General features: G+C 44.2%; 1 protein-coding gene across 3 annotated transcripts in view; it reads left to right on the top strand.

Annotated features, from left to right (window-relative positions):
• The first annotated feature begins 6,769 nt into the window (after positions 1–6,769).
• Positions 6,770–19,341, top strand: part of PLAC9 (placenta associated 9) — a 97,737-nt gene continuing 85,165 nt past the window's right edge. Inside the window, exon 1 of one of the 3 annotated variants that reach the window (XM_069240191.1) lies at positions 6,770–7,284. In XM_069240191.1, the coding sequence (XP_069096292.1) occupies positions 7,227–7,284 (58 nt within the window). In that variant the 5' untranslated portion in view covers positions 6,770–7,226. The remainder of the gene's footprint in view (positions 7,285–19,341) is intronic. The other 2 variants (XM_069240189.1, XM_069240188.1) reach the window with 2 other exon arrangements.

The following is a 19,341-nucleotide window of genomic DNA, read 5'->3' as shown; positions in this document are numbered from 1 at the left end:
TCTCTTTCTTCCTTATGTATTCTTCCTCTCTAGTTGCCTTCTGTTTACCTTCTCCCTCATTCACTCTCTTTCTCCCTCATAGCCTCCTAATGCCTGCAACAGTTGACCTCAGGGAGCTGGGGAAATGCGTCTGAGGTACCAAGAGTGGCCCGGGCTTTCAAAACCGGCCTCCAAGCGCTCCTGAACTCCAGGGAAATAACAGTGGAATAAAAGTCCTGCCGGGCGACTTTCATAGCCATGCAGAGTAAGCATGTGTCAGAGTAACTAGCAAAAACACATTACCGATCCTTAGGACATTGGGAACCCATATCCTTGGTACAACCCTAGTTGAAATCCAGAGTGTTTTATTGAGAGTAAAAGATTTATTTCCTAGTCACTGTGCTCATGTTATTGCCCTTCCTGATAAGTGCTTATAGTTTCTTGTCCACTTACATAATATATCCCCCTTGCTTGTCCTGTTTCAGCGTTACAAAGTTGGATAGTGAGATGTTACAATGGCCTTGATCAAGGGGGGGGGGGGGGGGGGGGGGGAGAGAAGTAATCAGGTGGAAGGGTACATTTGAGATGCTAAAAACTAGTGAGGAGGGATGACAGTCCGCATGTATTATGCTGTGCTGCCTTGAGTACATCGGCTACTGTGTAAAATACAGCTGCATTTTATTTTCTTTCACTTTTTTCCCAATTTCAATTGTTTTGCACTCTATATAGCACAAACTGGACCTGAGATCACTGAAGCCCTTTACACAAGCTCTAGATTACATTACAAAAGGTCAGATTCTTTTTTTGTTTTTAGACACAAGAAGAATCATAGGATCTTTAGCTGACATCGAAACTCAAACCTGGTTACCCAGTTCCAAGGTTGACTGATCTGGCTATTAGGCCAGCTCCTCCTAATGTTGTAGACATGGATGTAGTCGCAGTTCCAAAACTCTGAATGACTTCCAAAATCGTTGACATGGGATTATACGACTCCTCTCGAAAAACGTGCTGAGTGGCAATTTGATCATTGCTTTTCCTAGGGTTGTATTACATAACTACTTAAATGTGGCTGAATATAAGGAACCTACTTCTGGGGAGTCACCAGCACGTCTCCAATATTATGCTGTCTTGTTGCCACCACATGTGATTTGAGCCTGGTCCTCTACATTAATGGCAGGGGCCAGACTCTATTAGCTCCATTTGCCTTAAATGATGAATGGTTTCGCTACAGCACTAGTAAAAAACAATAATGCAGCTCAGCAAAACCCCCACACAACAGTTTAGAAGACGCTAGTTATCCGTTAAAAAAATAGATCTTTATGTTTGCCACCTGTCCTACTTTTTTGTGGAACAGATCACATTTTGAGATACTATTTAAATGTTCTGCCACTTAAGAGTTTCTACCTGTGATCCCAGCAGAGGCAGTTACCATAGGGCAGATTTAATTTAGGATACCCTAGCGCCACCTTAGCGCCTCCATAGCATAATTTTTTTTATGCTAAGGCAGCACTAAAGTGGCATTTTCCCTGCGCCATATTTACAAAGTGGCACAATGCATGCGTTGCACCACTTTGTGAACCCTTACTCCACATTAGGCCTGTGCCAAGCATAATGTACGCAAGGGGCGCTCCCCTGTTAGGGGGGACGAAAAAATTGTGCGAGGAAATCTAAGAGATTTCCTTGCGCTGTTTTCTCTGCACTTTTAATGTCTGCTCAGAGCAGGTGTTAAAAGGGCGCTTCTATTATTTATAATGGGCCCCTATGTACTCTGCAGAAGTAGTGCCAAAATGTTGGCGCTACTCCTGTAGAGTACACCAATAGCGTCCAAAAAATGATGGTATTGCCCCCTACCCTGCACCATAGTGCAATGTATTTTAAATAGGGCGCACACATGGTGGCAGTAGGGGGGCACTAAGGGGTGCAAGAAAAGTGGCGCTGCACTAGGTGCAGCTCCACTTTTCTTAAATCTGCCCCCATGACTTTAAATAGATTGTGGGAACCACAAGTTCGGCAAACAGGGTACTCTGCAGTTTCTGACAGAGTATCCTGTCCACCAAGCTCCAAACAAAGGCACTTTGTTCCCATTTGTGGTGGCATTTGCAATATGCATGTTTGGGAGCTGACGTGTTGTTAATATTTCTTAAATATCGATGCTCTCAAACAATGCTTTCTTTGTAAAAATAAATAAATACGCAATTTAAAAAATAATAGATGTTGGACTCAAACTCTTTATTAGGAGATTGGTGCAGGTGCTGCTGAATGCCGATGATGCCAAATTTCAAGGCTGCGCAGTGTCTTGTTTGTAAAATAATAGGTGCCGGAGCCAAAGCGCTGCTCAGACGCCCGCGGCTGGCACTATAAAATGTCAGAGTGCGAATAGCAAGGGTGAAGAGTCCCGAATCCACCTTAGGCCTCCTTAATTCAGTGCCAGCCACTCCCTGCCACATTATATCACTCTTACACGCATCTGCTTTGTCCCTTGGTGACAGATTATCTGTATGTCTTTTCATTTTGTTTATGTTTCCCTATGTTGGCGTTGAGAAATGTCTGATGTATAGAAATAAGTGCTGATCCCAAACATAAGTGCTGGTGCCCCCCAACTAAACGTCAACCACTGGCTAAAATTAAGCACCAAAACTGTGAATTTTTTATTTCATTGCATGCCTCTTTCTTCCACCAACCTACACTTCCTGCCTTCTCTATTTCACAGATGCCTTTTTCATTTATCCTTTATCCCTTTGCTGATGTTTTTCTACCTTTCTTTTCCTCCTTCTTTCTCCATTTTAGAGTCACACATGCGTTTAGCTTGCGAGACAAAAAAGGGCATGGAGCCCACCCATTGTTTACCATTTGAAGGCATCAGTGCCCTTCTTTTTTGCAGCCTTATATTTGACCAGCGTACTGCAAATGTCACATCTGCTCCTTACAGTGGAGCAAGGACTAAACACAGATTGATTGAACTTAATCTGTGCCTGTCCTATGTCATTGAGGTACTACTTTCTTCTTTTTATTAACTTTTAGTGCCATGCAAACAGAAGTTGTGAGCCTGGCCAAAAAGTGTCCAGCAGGACAAACAAAATTGCATAGATTTAATTTCTACAGGTAACTTTAATTTACTTTGCAAAGTCTTATTTTCTCACTTTGCACTCATGTCTACTTTTGTTTTTGCTTGTGGCTGCTTTTCTCAAAAGATTATGATTATCTTGTTCTAAATATTGTAAAGTGACATTGTTTCTTACTTATTTGTAATTTCTGAAATGATGCTTTAACACATAATCATGCAGTACACCCCAATCTACCCCATTCCAATCCACCCTACTCCATTCCACACCAATCCACACCAATCCACCCACCTCACTCCATACCAATCCACCCCACTCAGTCCAATCCACCCTATTCCAATCCAAACCACTCATCCCAATGCAGTCCACCACACTCCAATCTGCCCAACTCCAATCTGCCTCACTGCAGTCCAAAACAATCTATCCCACTCAAATCTGCCCCTTTCCAATCCAAAACAATCTATCCCACTCCAATCTGCCCACTTTCCAATCCAAAACAATCTGCTCCACTCTAATCTGCCCCACTCAATTCAGAACAATCTGCCCCACTTCAATCGCCCCACTCCTATCCAGAACAATCTGCCCCACTTCAATCTGCCCTACTCTAATCTCACCACTTCAATCTGTCCTGATCCAATCCACCACGCCCCAATCCACACACTCCATCACAATCCACCCCACTCCAATCAACCCCACACCACTACAATTCAACCTAATTCAATCTACCCCATGTCATTCCAATCCACCTCACCCCAGTCCACCTCACCCCAATCCAATCCACCCTACTCCATCCCATTCCACCCCACTCCAATCCACCACAATCCACCCCACTCCAAAACAATCTGCCCCACTCAAATCCAAAACAACCTGCCCCACTATACTCTGCTTCACTGCAACCCAAAACAATCTGCCCCACTACGACCTGCCCCACTCCAATACGACCCCTCCAATCCGACCCACTCCAGTCCACCTCACTCCATCCCAATTCACCCCACTCAAATTCACCACAATCCAACCCACTCCAGTGTAACCCACCTCACATTAATTCAATCCACTCCAATCTAATCTACCCCACTCCAGTCCAATTCACCTCACCTCCATCTGGTCCATCCCACTCCACCCTAATCCACCCAACTCCACGTAATCCACCACACTCCATCGCAATCCACCAAGCTCCACCACAATCCACCACAGTCCAATCCAAAACAATCTGCCCCACACCAATCGTCCCCACTTGCCCCACTCCAATCCAAACCACTCTGCCCCACTCCACTCCAACACAATCTGCACCACTCCAACCTGCACCACTCCAATTTAAAAAAAATGCCCCACTCCAATCTGCCCCACTCCAGTCCAAAACAATCTGACGCACTCCAACCTGAACCACTCCAATTCAAAACAACGTGCCCCACTCCATTCTGCCCCACTCCAATCCAAAAGAATACGCCCCAGTCCAATCCAAAAGAATCTGCCCACTCTAATCCACCTGACCCCAATCCACCCCACACCAATCCATCAACCCCATTCCAGCCAAATCCAATCTACCCCACTCCAATCCACCCCTTCCTCCCCTCCCCACCCTGAACCAATCCTCCTCGATCCAATCCACCTCAATCCAATTCACCCCACCCCAATCCTGTCCACCCACCCCAATCCAATCCACCCAGCCCCACTCCAATCTACCCCAAGGCAATCCATCCCACTCAATCCAATCTACCTCACTCCAATCCACCTCACTCCAATCCAGTACACCCACTGTACTCCAATCTATTCAACTCCACCCCACCCACCCCAACACATTCCAAAAAACGATATTCCCCCCACTGTATTCCACCGCACTCCACTCCAGTCCAATCCACCCCACTCAATCCATTTCACTCCACCCCAATCCATCCAACCTCAGTGCAATCCACCCACCCCACTCCACCATACCTCACTCCATTCCAATTGACCCCACCCACTCCTATCCACACCACTTGAATCCACCACACTCTAATCCACCCCACCCCATTTCAATCCACCCCACTCCAATCGAATCCACCCCATCCAGCCCACCTCACTCCAGTCCACAACACTGTGATCCGCCCCACTCCAATCCACCTCACTGTACCCTAATCCATCTCTCCCCATTTCAGTCCACCCCACCCAATCTAACCCATCCAGCTCCCTCCAAGCCAATTCATCCCACTCCAATCCAGTGCACCCCACTCCAATCCATTCCTCTCCAGTCCACCCCACTCCAGTCCAATCCAATCCTTCCCACTCCAATCCACCCCTGCCCAGTCCAATCCACCCCATTCAGTCCAGTCTAATCCTCCCCACTCTACTTTACCCCACTCCAAACCACCCTCCTGTAATTCAATCCACCCCACTCTAATTAATTCCACCTCATCCCAGCCCTGTCACTACAATCCACCCCACCTAATTCCAATCCAATTGACTCCACCCACTCCAATCCACACCACTGGAGTCCACCACGCTCTAATCCACACCACCTTATTTCGATCCACCCCACTCAATCTAATCCACCCTATCCAGCCCACTGCCATCTATCCCTCTTCAATCCACCCTACTCCAATCCACCTCACTGTTCCTAAATCCATCCCACCCAGTTCAGTCAACCCCACTCAATCCAATCGACCCAGCTCACTCCAATCCAATTCATCCTACTCCAATCTACCCTACTCCAATCCAATTTGTGCCACTCCAATCCATTCCAATCCAGTCCACCCCACTCCTGTTCAATCCACTCCAATCCCCCCTACTCCAATCCACCCCCTCCAGTCCAATCTAATCCACCCCAGTCTACTTCACCCCACTCCAAACCACCCTACTCTAATTCAATCCACCCCACCCTAATTTAATCCACCTCACCCCACTCCTACTTCACTCTATGGCCTTCTAGTCCTATAAATCCAGTCTATATCACTCTGCTCCCCCACTCCCCTTTAGGACACTCTGTGCCACTCCGCACCACCAACTTTTATCCATGCTGAAGAGCAGCCACACTGCTATACAACATGGCAAAAACATACTTCGAAAGCCGATAGCTCTTGTATAAGTGAGACCTATTTGATTTGCCAATGCTTGTTCTCTCTTGCTCTGGCTCAGACTGATGATGAAAAGTAAATTCTGCTTCCCTGAAACCAGTTCCTGTTCCCCACCTCTGCAACAACTTAGCTCCATTTATATGAGTGTTTCCGTTAATTTTGTGTTATTCATTAACACATTATATTACACAATGCTGTTTTATGTTTCATAACGTTATTCAAAAGTCTATGGCCCATATTTATACTTTTTTAGCGCCGCGTTCGCAAACTTACAAAATCCAATTGCATTTTGTAAGTTTTCGGAAATGCGGCGCTAAAAAAGTATAAATATGGGCCTATGTATTTTGTGTTAGTCTCGTTACGTTACTTTGACGAGCACACGTTTTGTTTATATAGGGCTTAGAGATGGTGTAACAAAGCACTACATAATTATTCTTCATCCCAATGTGAAGTCTAGGTCCCAGAGCCCCGCCAAAAATATATAGGCTGGCACTGAGAAATTGTTTTAAGATTTCGCATCGGATGTCTCGGACACAGACAGTGCTTGTGGAAAAATCGGTCCAGAACCTTGTTCCTCCTTCGGACCTCTTCCCCCCACCCCTCCCCACCCATAACAGCTTCACGTCTCCATGGGAGAGCGACCTGACCCACTGTCTCCGGCAACCACGCATCTCGTACTGATCTCTAGTCAAAGAGGATAGTCTGTGCAAGCAAGTAAAGTTCTTAGTGGACACAGCAAGCTCAAAAATCCCAGGAGGTCCTGTTTTCCGCTACAATGTTTTGCTATTTCTGACCCCTTTCTGACATTCCTTGCATACCCTGTGTAAGTAAGTGCATCACCAGCGCCGGGCCTGGAGACCGGCCAACAACGCGGGGTAATCGGAGCACACGTCTGAGTTACCAATCGGAGCCAGTTGAGTTGGAAGATTTTTTTTTTTTTTTTTGCAAAGAGAGGGAGAGAAGCTACAGTTTTACGAATAGCTGGCTTGGCTGAGGAGAATATCCGCCCTCTCTCTCAGTGCACAGCTGGACCGCCGCATCCAGCGCCACGCCTGAGCGCTCTGAGGTGAGGCCGTCACAGGAGCTTGTTCCGACGTCTCGGACGTTCGACGCAGGACCTACCTGGGCTCCGAGGATGCACGTCACCTGCGCGCTGGCGGTCCTGCTCCTCCTGCTGGAGGAAGGGTGTTTGAGTGAGTACCTCTTGATTTAGGACCACAACCTTCAAGATTCCCTTGCCAGTGTTTTAGTAGCTATTTAAGTTCAGCGTTTCTTTTCCTTTGCATTCCGGAATGCCTGGACGAGTTACTCACGCATGCACCTGGGTAATCCTAGAGCACCGAGGGACTTGGTTGATGTTACAAAAATAGACCAGATTAAGACAGCAGGAGTGTGTGTTAGTGTCTTAATACAGAACTAACTTACCTTGAGGTTTTCTAAAGTGTTGTGTGGTTATGACCGGGAAGGGAAGGTCGCTGTGAGGCAGAAAAAAGCTTGTCACAGATATCCAAAGTTGTGCCATTACAGGCATGAGTAGCTCATCCAGCCGACTATTTTTTATAAGTAATGTTCTTGCATATGGAGTCCTGCGTTTAAAAAATGTGGATAGCAAAACTGCAAGTCCCGGGATGACACAGGGCAGTAAAAGTCTGCAATGAAAGATATACAGTGAATTACCTAAGTTGTATAAGGACTTTGGGCAGAGCTATAAGTGGGGTCAGTCTCAGACCCGCAGTAATAACAGCCTGACCTCGAGATAGATCCCTATCAGGCCCTTTATTCATGCCCCTAGCTTTACAAGAAAAAACACTGATCCATTCGGTAACTTATTTTCCCACAGCGTATGGTGGCCTCTAGGTGTCTGTGTGAGTTCAGGTTATGGGTGGGTGTTTATAATGGGCCACAACTGAGATCTCTGGGGTTGATGCTGAAGACTGAGCACCTTTCTCTCCATGTCTTCTAGTGGGTCATGAAGGTGTTTGGATCACATGCTCATCCAACCCCTGGCCTCTCTGCACAGCGCACTGAGTAATAGTCACATGTGACTAATCTAATTGTGGTGCCATGTGAAGGTGTATAAAGGAGGTACACACTGTCAAAATATCAACAGGACTAAAGTAAAGGAAACCAGTGTTTACAGGACAGCGGCTGTGTTGTCTGTGGGGGAATAGTGAAGTAGAGATGCAAAGGAGTACTCATAGAAGAGAGTGAAAAGAAGATGCTGAAGAGGAAAGTAATCAGGTGTGAGATATGCAGATAGAGGATTTCAGAAAGAGGTGTGGGGGTGGGGGACTCCACCAGCTTTAAATGTAAAGAGAGACCTCTGATGGAAGTGGTGTGAGGTAATAATGGCAGCGATTGCAATGCTTTGGAGACCATAACTCCTTCCACAGACCTTAGCAATGTTTAATTAACTGTATATAAACATTTCACATTCTCATTATTCACAAAATCAGTGTTACTCGTTTATCTGATACTGCTAATAATCTTTGGGAAAGCCTATAGGTCTGGTTTGTTTTGGGTGTATGACTGGTATTGTGTAACTTGACTGGATGCAATAACAGAAAGCTCACAGAGAAACACCAAAATGCTGGTTGGTGTCATACTATTGACGTATGTGTTTTTTATGCTGCACCCTCTTTTACCTCGGCCACACCTCTTGGAAAGGATTTTTAATTATGCTTCTTTTCCCATGCCCTACCCAAACTTTTTTCATCCTGCTTAAAGCACCGACAGTAGGGAACAAGAATAATCCAATCCAGTCCTGTACCAATTTTAGTATGATCACTAGCGTTACAAGATACATGTTTTCTTGGATGAGCTACTTTTAGCTAGAAACCTTAATTGTTTGTAAAAGAAATCTATTTCTTCCGTCATGATATTTGAAATATGAAAAGATGTCAACATACTGCCTGAATTTCGAGAACCAACTTTTGTGACTTTACTTCCAGCGGTTTGTATATGCTGATGCAGTAGCATAGCAAGGAAGCTATGGGCCCTGGCGAAAGCAAGGAAAATGGTCCCTTTGAATGCTGGACGGATAGTAAAATTGAGATTTGTAAAAGTTTAATGGGCCCGGTGCTGGTTGCACCATTGAAACCTATGCACAGAGGCTGGCAGAGCATCTTAGGCCCACTTCCAAGTGTCCAGGACTGGAGTGGCACCACTTGGCAGGGTAGACTCACAGATGGCAGAGTCCAGGTGTTAGAGCCTTCTGTCCTTGACAACTAGCCATTGGAATCTCTCTTGGGTCCTGGGTTCAACCAATACAGGTCCAGTCCTTCTTACCTAGGCAATATGACAGCAGGCAGCAGGTGAGCACTGCAGGCTAGCAGTCCTACAGAGCAAAAATCCAGTAGAGTGGCAGTCCTTTCAGCAGCACAGTGGTGCTTCTTTCTGGCAGAGTATCCACAGGTCCAAAAGTGTGCTGAAGTGTTTGTGTCTGGTATTCAATACTTATACCCAGTTCTGCCTTTCAAGTGGGAGAAAATTCTAGAGGCATGCATTTGAAGTGTACAGGTGGCCTGCCTTCCTTGCCCTGGCCCCACACTAACTACGGGGGTATGCAGCCCTTTATGTGGAGGTTTAACACACTCTATTCAAGTGTAAGTGTGGCTATGCCCAACTCCCCCCTCTCAACCTGTAAGAGATGGCCCATCCAGTCACACCTAAGCTTTCTATTGTGTGTGACTGTCTAAGGGGAATACACAAAGCCCAACAGTGAACTACACCCAGTCATGTGACCCAGAGAAAGGCTGCACAAAACAAATGTCTAAGGCAGGAAAATGTCAGATATCTAAAATTGGCATTTTCAAAATTGTAATTTGAAATTCAACTTCACCATACGTTAGGATTTTTCATTACAATTCTAAAACCACCAGAAATGAATTAATTACATGTTCCCATTTGGAAATTACAGCTTATTAAATGTCATAAGGTAACTCCAATGTTATCCTGTGGGAGAGGTAGGCCTTGGAGTAGTAAAAACACATTTAAGAGGTTTTCACTACTAGGATATGTAAAACTTAAAAGTACATGTCCTACTTTTTAAATACATTGCACCCTGCCCTTTGGGCTGTCCAGGTCCTACCCAGCGGACAACTTATATGTATTAAAAAGGAACGCTTGTGCCTGACAAAAGGTTGATTTTGGCAGTTCGAAATAGCAGTTTAAAACTGCACACACAGGCTGCCCTAGTATTCCTGAGACATTTTTTAATGGCTATTGAAGTGGGTGACACAATCAGTGCTGCAGGCCCAATGGTAGCATTTAATTTACATGCCCTGGGTACATGTTGTAGAACTTTACTATAGACTTATAAGTAAATTAAATATGCCAATTGGGTATAAGCGAATCTGACCATATTTAGAGTAGAGATCACAAGAATGTTACCACTGGGTAGCAGTGGAAAAGTGCACGGAGCTCCAAGTCCAACAAAAGCAAATTTAGCAAAAATAGGAGGGAAGGCAAATGTTTGGGGTTAACCATGTGGAAAGGGCCCAGTTCAACAGGGGGGAACTGCAAGTGATTGTAGGAGATTAAATTGTGATGGCCTGCAAGGTGCATGGCCGCAATGGGGGTCTTGAAGATGTGAAATGGGGTAACAGGGAAGTTACAGAGGATGTCACACAAGAAACAGGACTGTGGCGATAGAACACTTGGAAGAGGATAACAGCATGTTGAAGATAATGAGCTGAAGGCATTCAGAGAGGTGGCCCGTGTTTTTTTTATCATGTGACCTCAGTCACCAAACTTTTGAAAAACTCTAAAATAAGTATGTGCTAAATATTTTTTAGTGGGTTAAATGCAATGTTCAAAAACACAGTCAAAAGTGAGGTCTAGTGGCAAAAAGACAGCTAGCAGGAGGGGCACAGAGGCAGAAGAGCAACACAACGCTAGAAGTGCAGAGGGCAAATGACTTTCCAGATGTCACAACAGCTGGGGAAATGGATTGACCAGATGGGGTTGGGAACCTTTTTCTGGAGAAACCTCTCTGGGAATTGGTATTAATCAAGAGTGCATCAGGGCACAAAGTGATCCAGAGAATTTTCAGCATACACCCCTGAGTACAATGCTCACTCAGTCTGCACCACTGTCTTTATATCCTGAATTCCATATTTATTTTCGTACTTTGGCCTTTCATTCCTGTATTTCCTTCAGCTCTTCCTGTGTTTACTTCAGACCTCCCAAACTTATTGTTTTGCTCCATTCATCTTTACTTTATACTCCGAACAATCTATTTTCCCTCTGTAATAAATTGTCAAAGCGCTTTGAATCAGCCAATTGCAGATATGTTGATGCCATACATAACACCACAAACAAATGCTCACATTTTTAGGGTTACTCACTCTCTGCAAGTCATGGAAATCCAAAGTTTTCTCTGCTGTGCTTTTTCTTTACAAATCATCGCCGTCAGATGCTGTAGTGCTTTCGAATAAGAGGAAGCAGAACAATGCTACTACTCCCAGAATGCACAAGGCTGGCAAACGAGAGTCAAGTTCTGGAAACATGTTAGCATGACAACACAGAGAAAAGTGGTGACTCCATTTCCAGTTTTCCACCTGCGCCCTCCCACCCATGCCCAGTCACTCCCTATTCTTTCACTTTATTTCACCTGCTCTCTGTTGAGGGGCTAGTGACTAATGAACCCACTCAAGATATCTCTGCTTGGTGCCCTGGTCACAGGTTCAAACCCTAGGTTCACTCAGCCTTTTACCCTTCCTAAGCCGAAATTGGTACCGTTGAGTTGGGTAAAAATAAGCATCTGAAAACAGCGCCAAGATCCACAAGGCGTGAAGGCGTGCCTTAATAATGCACATTATGTTTCCATTAATTCCACCCCTTTCTCTTGTGATCCGCAGCTGTTCTTCCACCCTGTGGTAGTCTCGTCTTCCCCCTCTCACTCTTTGGTAATAAAACGCTCTAAAGAAGCTAAATAGCGATATTTTAGCAGACACCAGACAGTGAAAATAAGAGTGTGCCTTGGATCTGAAGGAGTGGAGTGGCTGTAACCCAGAATATTTAAAAAGTCTAACAGGTGTATGTAATTATGATACACCATATAGGAGCGCTGCTCAGTGCTTTATGTTATTTGATTTTGCTGCTATACCTGTGGTCAGTGTTCCCCCATTGGTATGGACTGACAGCAGTTTCAGGGTTCAGGTACCCTCACACCTTGAGATTCAGGGTTCCGTCGCAATCTGTGGATAGACACTTCTTTAGGTGAAGGTAGTTAGTAGGGTATAGTGTGTGTAGCCTGAAGACTTTACCAATTTGAAGACATACAACTCTTTTTGGACATTGTAAGTCTGTTTTAATGTTCTCGAACCCTGGTTCCCAACCTTTTGACTTCTGTGGACCCCCACTTTATCATTACTGGAACCCGGGGACCCCCCCGAATCATTATTGGAATCCGGGGACTCCCCATTGAGTCATTACTGGAAGCCAGAGACCCAGGTGTAAACATTGTCAATGATTTTTACCACAAAACAATGCACAAAAAATAAATGAACAAGCATTCCATCAAACACATACACAAATGATAACACATTTTATTTGATTTACAAACAAATAAAATAAAAAAAATAAAAAGAGGGTTGGAGTTTTTATAAATTCAATTGAAGCTACACATCTTCCTTACTATATTCTGTTTTATGCACCTGCACTGGTCTCACAAATCAATTTGAGGACACTAATTTAATTTTTAGCCTTCAATTTCATATCATTTTAAAATTTTCAGTTGTATATTTTGCCACTTTATTTATATACACTTTATTAATCTGTTAATATTAGTTAATTGTCTAAGCAGTCAGGGACCCCCTGAGAAGGCTTTGCGGATCCCTAGGGGTCCCCGGACCACAGGTTGGGAACCACTGTTCTAGAGAGTAGAGAGAAGCAGCAGAGAAGTAAAAATGGTATCAGTGAGAGGAAAGTACAAGAGAAAGGCTACGAGGAATAATTGCTATCCATGGAGTGGTCTTCTTCAAACCATTGGTAGCAAAATAGAAATATCACACGTAGAGATGATGGCCTTAGGTATTTAACCAGTAAGTAGGAACGGCTGGAGCAGCAGAGAGGTTGGAGAAGTAAAAGCTAGAGGATGAGATGGGAGGGCTAGTTCTTTTGGGGATGAAAAAAGAAAGCCCCAGTCCCCAAAAACAAGTACAGATGTCCACCACTGTCCATCAGTGGTACATGAATGACTAGCCAAATGCCCACCTCCTCTTTCACACAGAGCCTTCTCACTTGGTAGCAGCAACCACCCCCTTTCCCACATTGCCCTTTGTGGCCACCAACGTCTTTCCACTGATTGCCATGAGTGACATGTCTTGCCACTTCGTGGATCTGGTAGAAATGAGATGTATCCAGAGTTGAATATGTGAATAAATACTTTTTGAATTGTCATTAGTTTCAAAGACCCACTCTCTTAGCACCAGTGCATGCCATACGCTTCATTACTGACAAACGCACATCTCTCAGAAGTTTTCAGGACTTGACACTATCCTACAAAAGGTTTAGATGCTTTAAAATTCGATTAAGTGGTGGCTGCTGTCACATAGCCTCAGTGACTTACAGAAGAGAACACCAGGAAAACCTGCACTAGGGGATTTCAACCCAAACTTACGGTGACATTCCACACATCAGGAATAGAGATGGTCAGGCCATGAAGGCTGGACTCCGGCTAAAGCCAGACGCATAACTGTCTTATCTCGTGGTCCACTTGAACCTTGATTCAAAAACAAGCTGAACCTTCATGTGCCTTGTGCTGTCCACCCAAATTCCTCAGTCTCAAGGCAGCCATATTTCCCTGTCCCTTGTGCAGCAGAGAAGCTGCTACTCAGCGTTGTGCTGTGTGTGTGTGTGTGTGTGTGTGTGGCAAATCTGATGATAGAGTAAACCTAGTGTAAACATTGCAGAGTTTTGTGGAAAGTGCTTATAGAGAGATGTAATCCTAGTGATTTTTTTCCAGCACGTGCATAAATCTCTGCGGTAATTGATTGTCAGCGCATCCGAAATGCCCGCCCACTCCAGGGAGTTATGATAGGTGCGAGAACCCACAAAGTACGGGCTCTGTGTGAAAGTGCACCTGAAGCCCGGCTCTGCACTTTACTTGTGTCGTGTGAATTCCGTGGGCTGTTCTAGACCCATGTAATTGGCATCACTAAGGATGTTGGGCCTCTCTTGCAAATTCATCTTTATTTAAAGTCATAAGTAGCAGGAGAAATCAATATTACTATGAGTTCCCTGTTTTAAGTTTGTAATTGTTTCAAGACAGACTTATTGTTTGAACTTGATGTAAAAAGGAAGACGTACATTTACTGTGTACTGAAGTAGCTTGTCAAAGATTTAAAGATAAAGCATTAACCGTATGTACCACGGGAGACACAGTGAGATACACTCTAGGGGTTCAGTTGTACAAATTGGATCCATGAAACCTGGGATCAGTCCAAGGTTCCCTGCTTGACCAAACAGTGTGATCCTAGTCATTACTTTATTTCACTGTCTTCTTTATCTTGATCATCAAATTTATAACGTTGCTCCTACTAGAACAACAACCTGTGCCGCATATATGGTGCACAAGGCGACTGAATTGCCGCTTGGTTCACCAATGGCGTTGTCGTGAGAGGGGTGACCGGAGGGGCAGGTATGATCCTAAGTTCATATTTAGAAAGTAAGGGGCAGATTTATGAAAAGTGGCGTTGAATCGGGTGCAGCACCACTTTTATTGTGCCCCTTAGCACCCCTCTAACGCCACCATGTGGGCGCCATATTTAAAATACGGCGCACCATGGTGGTGGTTAGGGAACTAGCCTCATAATTTTCTACACTAGTTTGGCGCTTTGCAGTGTTGGTGTCAAAAATGTTGACGCTAATCCTGCAAAGCACCCAGAGGCCCTTTGAAACATATAGGAGCCTCCTTTTAGCGCCTGCTCTGAGCAGGCATTAAAAATCCCCGAAAAAATGACATAAAGAAATGTTTTACATTTCTTTGCAGAATTTTTTCAGTCCCCTGATGGGGGAACGCCCCCTTGCATACATTATGCATGGTGTAGGCATAATGTGGTGCAAAGGGTTACAAAGTGGCGCAATGTATGCATTGTGCCACTTTGTAAATGTGATGCTGCGTTGCAGCTTTAAGAATCCACTTTTTTGAATTTTGAAGCTTCTTTATTATTTTTACAGAACACTTGTTGGACGATTTTCATGCCAGATATGTTGATGGCTCGACTTGTATTATGGCTCTTAAAGCCAAACCAGGCCCTTGGCTGGACTCTCACGGGCCTCTCCCTATTATTTTTTTCTGGCTTCCCCACCGTTAAGCAGGGTGTCTTCAATGTTTAGATGGAAGAAGGTTTCAGGTAGACTGTAAATTGTCTGTCTGCCCGCTGGAACAGGACGACTTGATACATATCTTCCCGCCGTTCACCGTGCAGTGTACATTCAGGATGTGTTCTTTTGTTGTTGAAAATATAATATAGATTTAATTGCACTTTGGCGTGTTCCAGATGGTCTGTTTGCAATAGAGCAGTCGTAAAGAGATGATTGCTCAGCTGCCGGTAACATCAACTGCAGGATATTACACACTGTAGATAATATGCAAGAAACAATTCTGCTATTACACAGTATTACAGTTCCACACAGAGGCCCTTGTCAAAGCAGGAAATTACACACTACAGATGAGATCATTTGGGCGTTGGACGCAGCCAACCTTGGCTATTGCCAGCCCCTTTAAGGTGGCCTCGCGAAGAGACGTGGCAGGCTGCTATGGTACCAGGCATTTTGGGTCTATTACGGACTCAGATGATCAAAGTACTCTCAGGCATGCAAAAGAATAATCACACCAGAGGAATAATTACATTATTTTAAAATTGTTAACGCATCCACTTCATAGTTCATTCCCAGTGCCCCAGAAAGTGGTTGGTATTTCCTCCCATGAGGGGCGAGTAGGGAAATTCCAGGCCAGAAGGAGTCGGACCCTGAGGGTCCACTAAGGAAAGACGAATTACTTCGGAAATCTGTGATTCCTCACCTCTCTCTAGACTTCCAGCAGCTGAAATCTCTGAGTCAAAGTAAAAAGATGTGCGACGTTCAACCAGATCACATAATGCCTATGGGGCCAGCACTTAGAATTAAGTGGCAACTCACTCTCTGCAAGTCTTGGAAATCCAAAGTTTTCTCTGCTGTGCTTTTTCTTTACAAATCATCGCCGTCAGATGCTGTAGTGCTTTCGAATAAGAGGAAGCAGAACAATGCTACTACTCCCAGAATGCACAAGGCTGGCAAATGAGAGTCAAGTTCTGGAAACATGTTAGCATGACAACACAGAGAAAAGTGGTGACTCCATTTCCAGTTTTCCATCTGCACCCTCCAACCCATGCCCAGTCACTCCTTTTACTTTCACTTTATTGTGGCACGAGGAGGTACTAGGGTCTTGTAAATCTGGCCCTTAGTTTTGGACTGGCCTAAGGGGCATTAGGCAGTGCTGGATAGGCTTGTCTGACAGGTCAGTCTGTGAGAAGATTTTGTAATAGTTTGCAGGACAGTTTTATGGCCAAGTGGGTTATTTTTACTGCCAATTTTCCTGATAATACCACAAACATTGCCTGCAGTAAACACAAATACGTGCAGTCTGCCATACCTGTTAAAATACCCATAAAGCGTATCTTTATAAGTTCAAAACCCACCTGATTTGCTAATGTGTTTTTTTTTAGCTGTCTGGTTCGCTAAAGGGCAGCATTTTACTGACGTTCCCAGGCCTGCTTTTTGTCCCAGTTGGAAAGTGATGACATTCTGCTTACTAGTAGGCTTCTGCAGCAGGCACTTCAACCCACAGAACTATCTTCAGTTGTAAATATCCATAGAAGTCTGTGTTTCAGCTTCAGTGCCCTGGTCAAAATTGCAGAAAGGCCAAGTGGGCATAATGCAGACAAGCAAAGGGGGCCCTCAAGCCTGCAGTGACCCCCCCAACTCCTCAGGGGGCTCCATTCAGCCAAATTACAATTAATATCTGTAAGATATGAGACTCTCATGGGCCCCTCTACAACATTTTGTGGATGTCAAGGGGCAACTTTCTGCATTATGCTACTGGAGCTAAAACAGTCTTTTATAATTTCAAGGGCCGTCACTAACACACATCCTAAGGAGTTTGATAATATGAAAACAGAAATCGGCAGCAGTTGGATTCCTTACCTCTTTTTGCTATACACGTGGCATCTGATGTCCTACTACGATGTTATACATCCAGGAGCTGTTAATGGCAAAAGTGCCTATGTGGCATCAGAACTGGGCACAGTCCTGCAGTGGAGCGCTGATGCCTCTCGTTCTCACAGTCACCAGTGGAACAGGAGGAAAGAAGGGAACAGAAGAGAGAGGTAGAAGCGAAAGAGGACATCAGAGGCGCAGGACTTCGGCATGCCAAATGCCATAATATAAGATCATGTCATGGTGTGACCAATGTGAGTGGGGGTCAGGTTCACCTCGCTTTGGGTTCGAGGGTCCAAGAGGACTCTGAGATCAGACAGAACCAGGTTCTATCCTTCCAGGGTTGGCCCATCTTTAACTTATAATGAGGGCAAAAGCTTTTCTGCAATGGTTCAGCTCATTATCTTCACCACTAGCATTTCAGATATAGTTTTTGTTATTTACCTCTTTGACCCACAGAGTTAACTCTTGTTTTATTTCTTCAGCTCAGTTTCTGATTTCTTTAGAGCTTCCTTCAAGTCAAATCACAATTTTTGGCTTAGAGTATAAAAGTATCTTAAAGCGAGTATCAGGCATATTCTAAGTAGAAACACATTTGAGCTTTTTACAGAGTTATAAGGCAGTCACTACATACTTGTCATTGTAGAGTCCAATCATTCCTGTTCTACCTCTATAGGGATATTCACGAATGTCGCTTTCTATATCACTGAATCTCAGTAGAGTTCCAGGCGTTTTTTTCTATGATCCTAAGAGCTAACCTGGGAAGTTCATTGATTTATCTCCGTTAGTAATCTCTTTAATTTTAACAAACACTTTTTTCTGCCTTAAGCAGTTTACTTTTTTTTTTTACTAATTTCCTTGTTTAAAGAGTGGGAATAAATCCTATTCAGCATTTAACAATGTCTCTGATTTACCCGAAGTTAATTTTGTCTCGTTCTTACATACATTATCACAGCCATCAAAAAGTATAGAATACAGACTTTATTGCTTTGAGTGATTGAAGAATTCTTTTTTTGCTTCGGGTAGCTTTCACCCAATTTAGAGTCATGATGAGGTCAATTGCATTCACATGTGCCAGTACCTTGTCTAATTACTCTGCTGAATCCAGCTTAAATTGACATTTGTTTTAACCGAATGATGTTCGGGATGCTGTTGATGGGCATGCTTTATTTTGAGAGGCCAAAAAATATACTAGAACCTTCCTAAAATCAGTTGCTGTACCCATATTGTGATCAGAATAATAAGACGTGGTTTTCACCAACAGGTTTAAAAGAGAGGCGAGTGCAGGCGGGAGTGAGCAGAGCTTGGCCGATGCTGCTCAGGCCGAGGACACGAGCATGTTCAGAGGCATCCGTGACTGAGGAGGAGCAGGCTTCTGCCTTTCCTACTAGAAAAATGTGTTATTCCCAGGTGGGATTCAACATGTATGCTAAGGTCATAGGTCATTTACATCCTGTGGAGACAGTGAGGAATCTGATAGTGACCTCCGAGAATTGGCTCACCAGTGTAAACCCAATCAACAACGTAGCCAGGGTTGCGTGCCTCTAGCACTGAGTGGTGTAGGCAGGTTGTTGCACCAGGAGGATGAAAACCTCGTCAAGGGGTTGAATGGTCAATGGTAGTGTTGAACTTTCAAAGTAGAGAGATATAAGAAGGTGTTGAAGAGTGACAGGTGGCGAATTTAGAAAGTGATGGAGTTTAAATACTATCTCGAAGTATAAGAAAAAAGCCCTGTGTATAATGGCTTGCCATGCTAGACCCCTAAGGCATTGGATGATCTGCCTAAATATACTGGAGATATGGACGTTTTTTAAAGACTGAGATCAGCTTCATGAATGAGTGATTTATATTTTCTCATGATTATTTATTGCACTAGCTAGCCTTGTGTGCGTGTCCACTAATTACGTTTGTACTGATTTCAGTGTTTTATGCCTGTTTATGAATTGTGATTTTTATGTCTAACCTAAGGACATCTCTAGCTGACTTGCAGCCTCACATTTAAAAAAAATAATAAAGATATGAAAATATACATGTATTTAATCAGACCG

Source organism: Pleurodeles waltl, chromosome 6, assembly GCF_031143425.1.
Source record: "Pleurodeles waltl isolate 20211129_DDA chromosome 6, aPleWal1.hap1.20221129, whole genome shotgun sequence".
Classification (NCBI taxonomy): Eukaryota; Metazoa; Chordata; class Amphibia; order Caudata; family Salamandridae; genus Pleurodeles; species Pleurodeles waltl.
The sequence above is the reverse complement of the archived record's forward strand: the minus strand, read 5'-3'. Positions and strand labels throughout refer to the sequence as shown.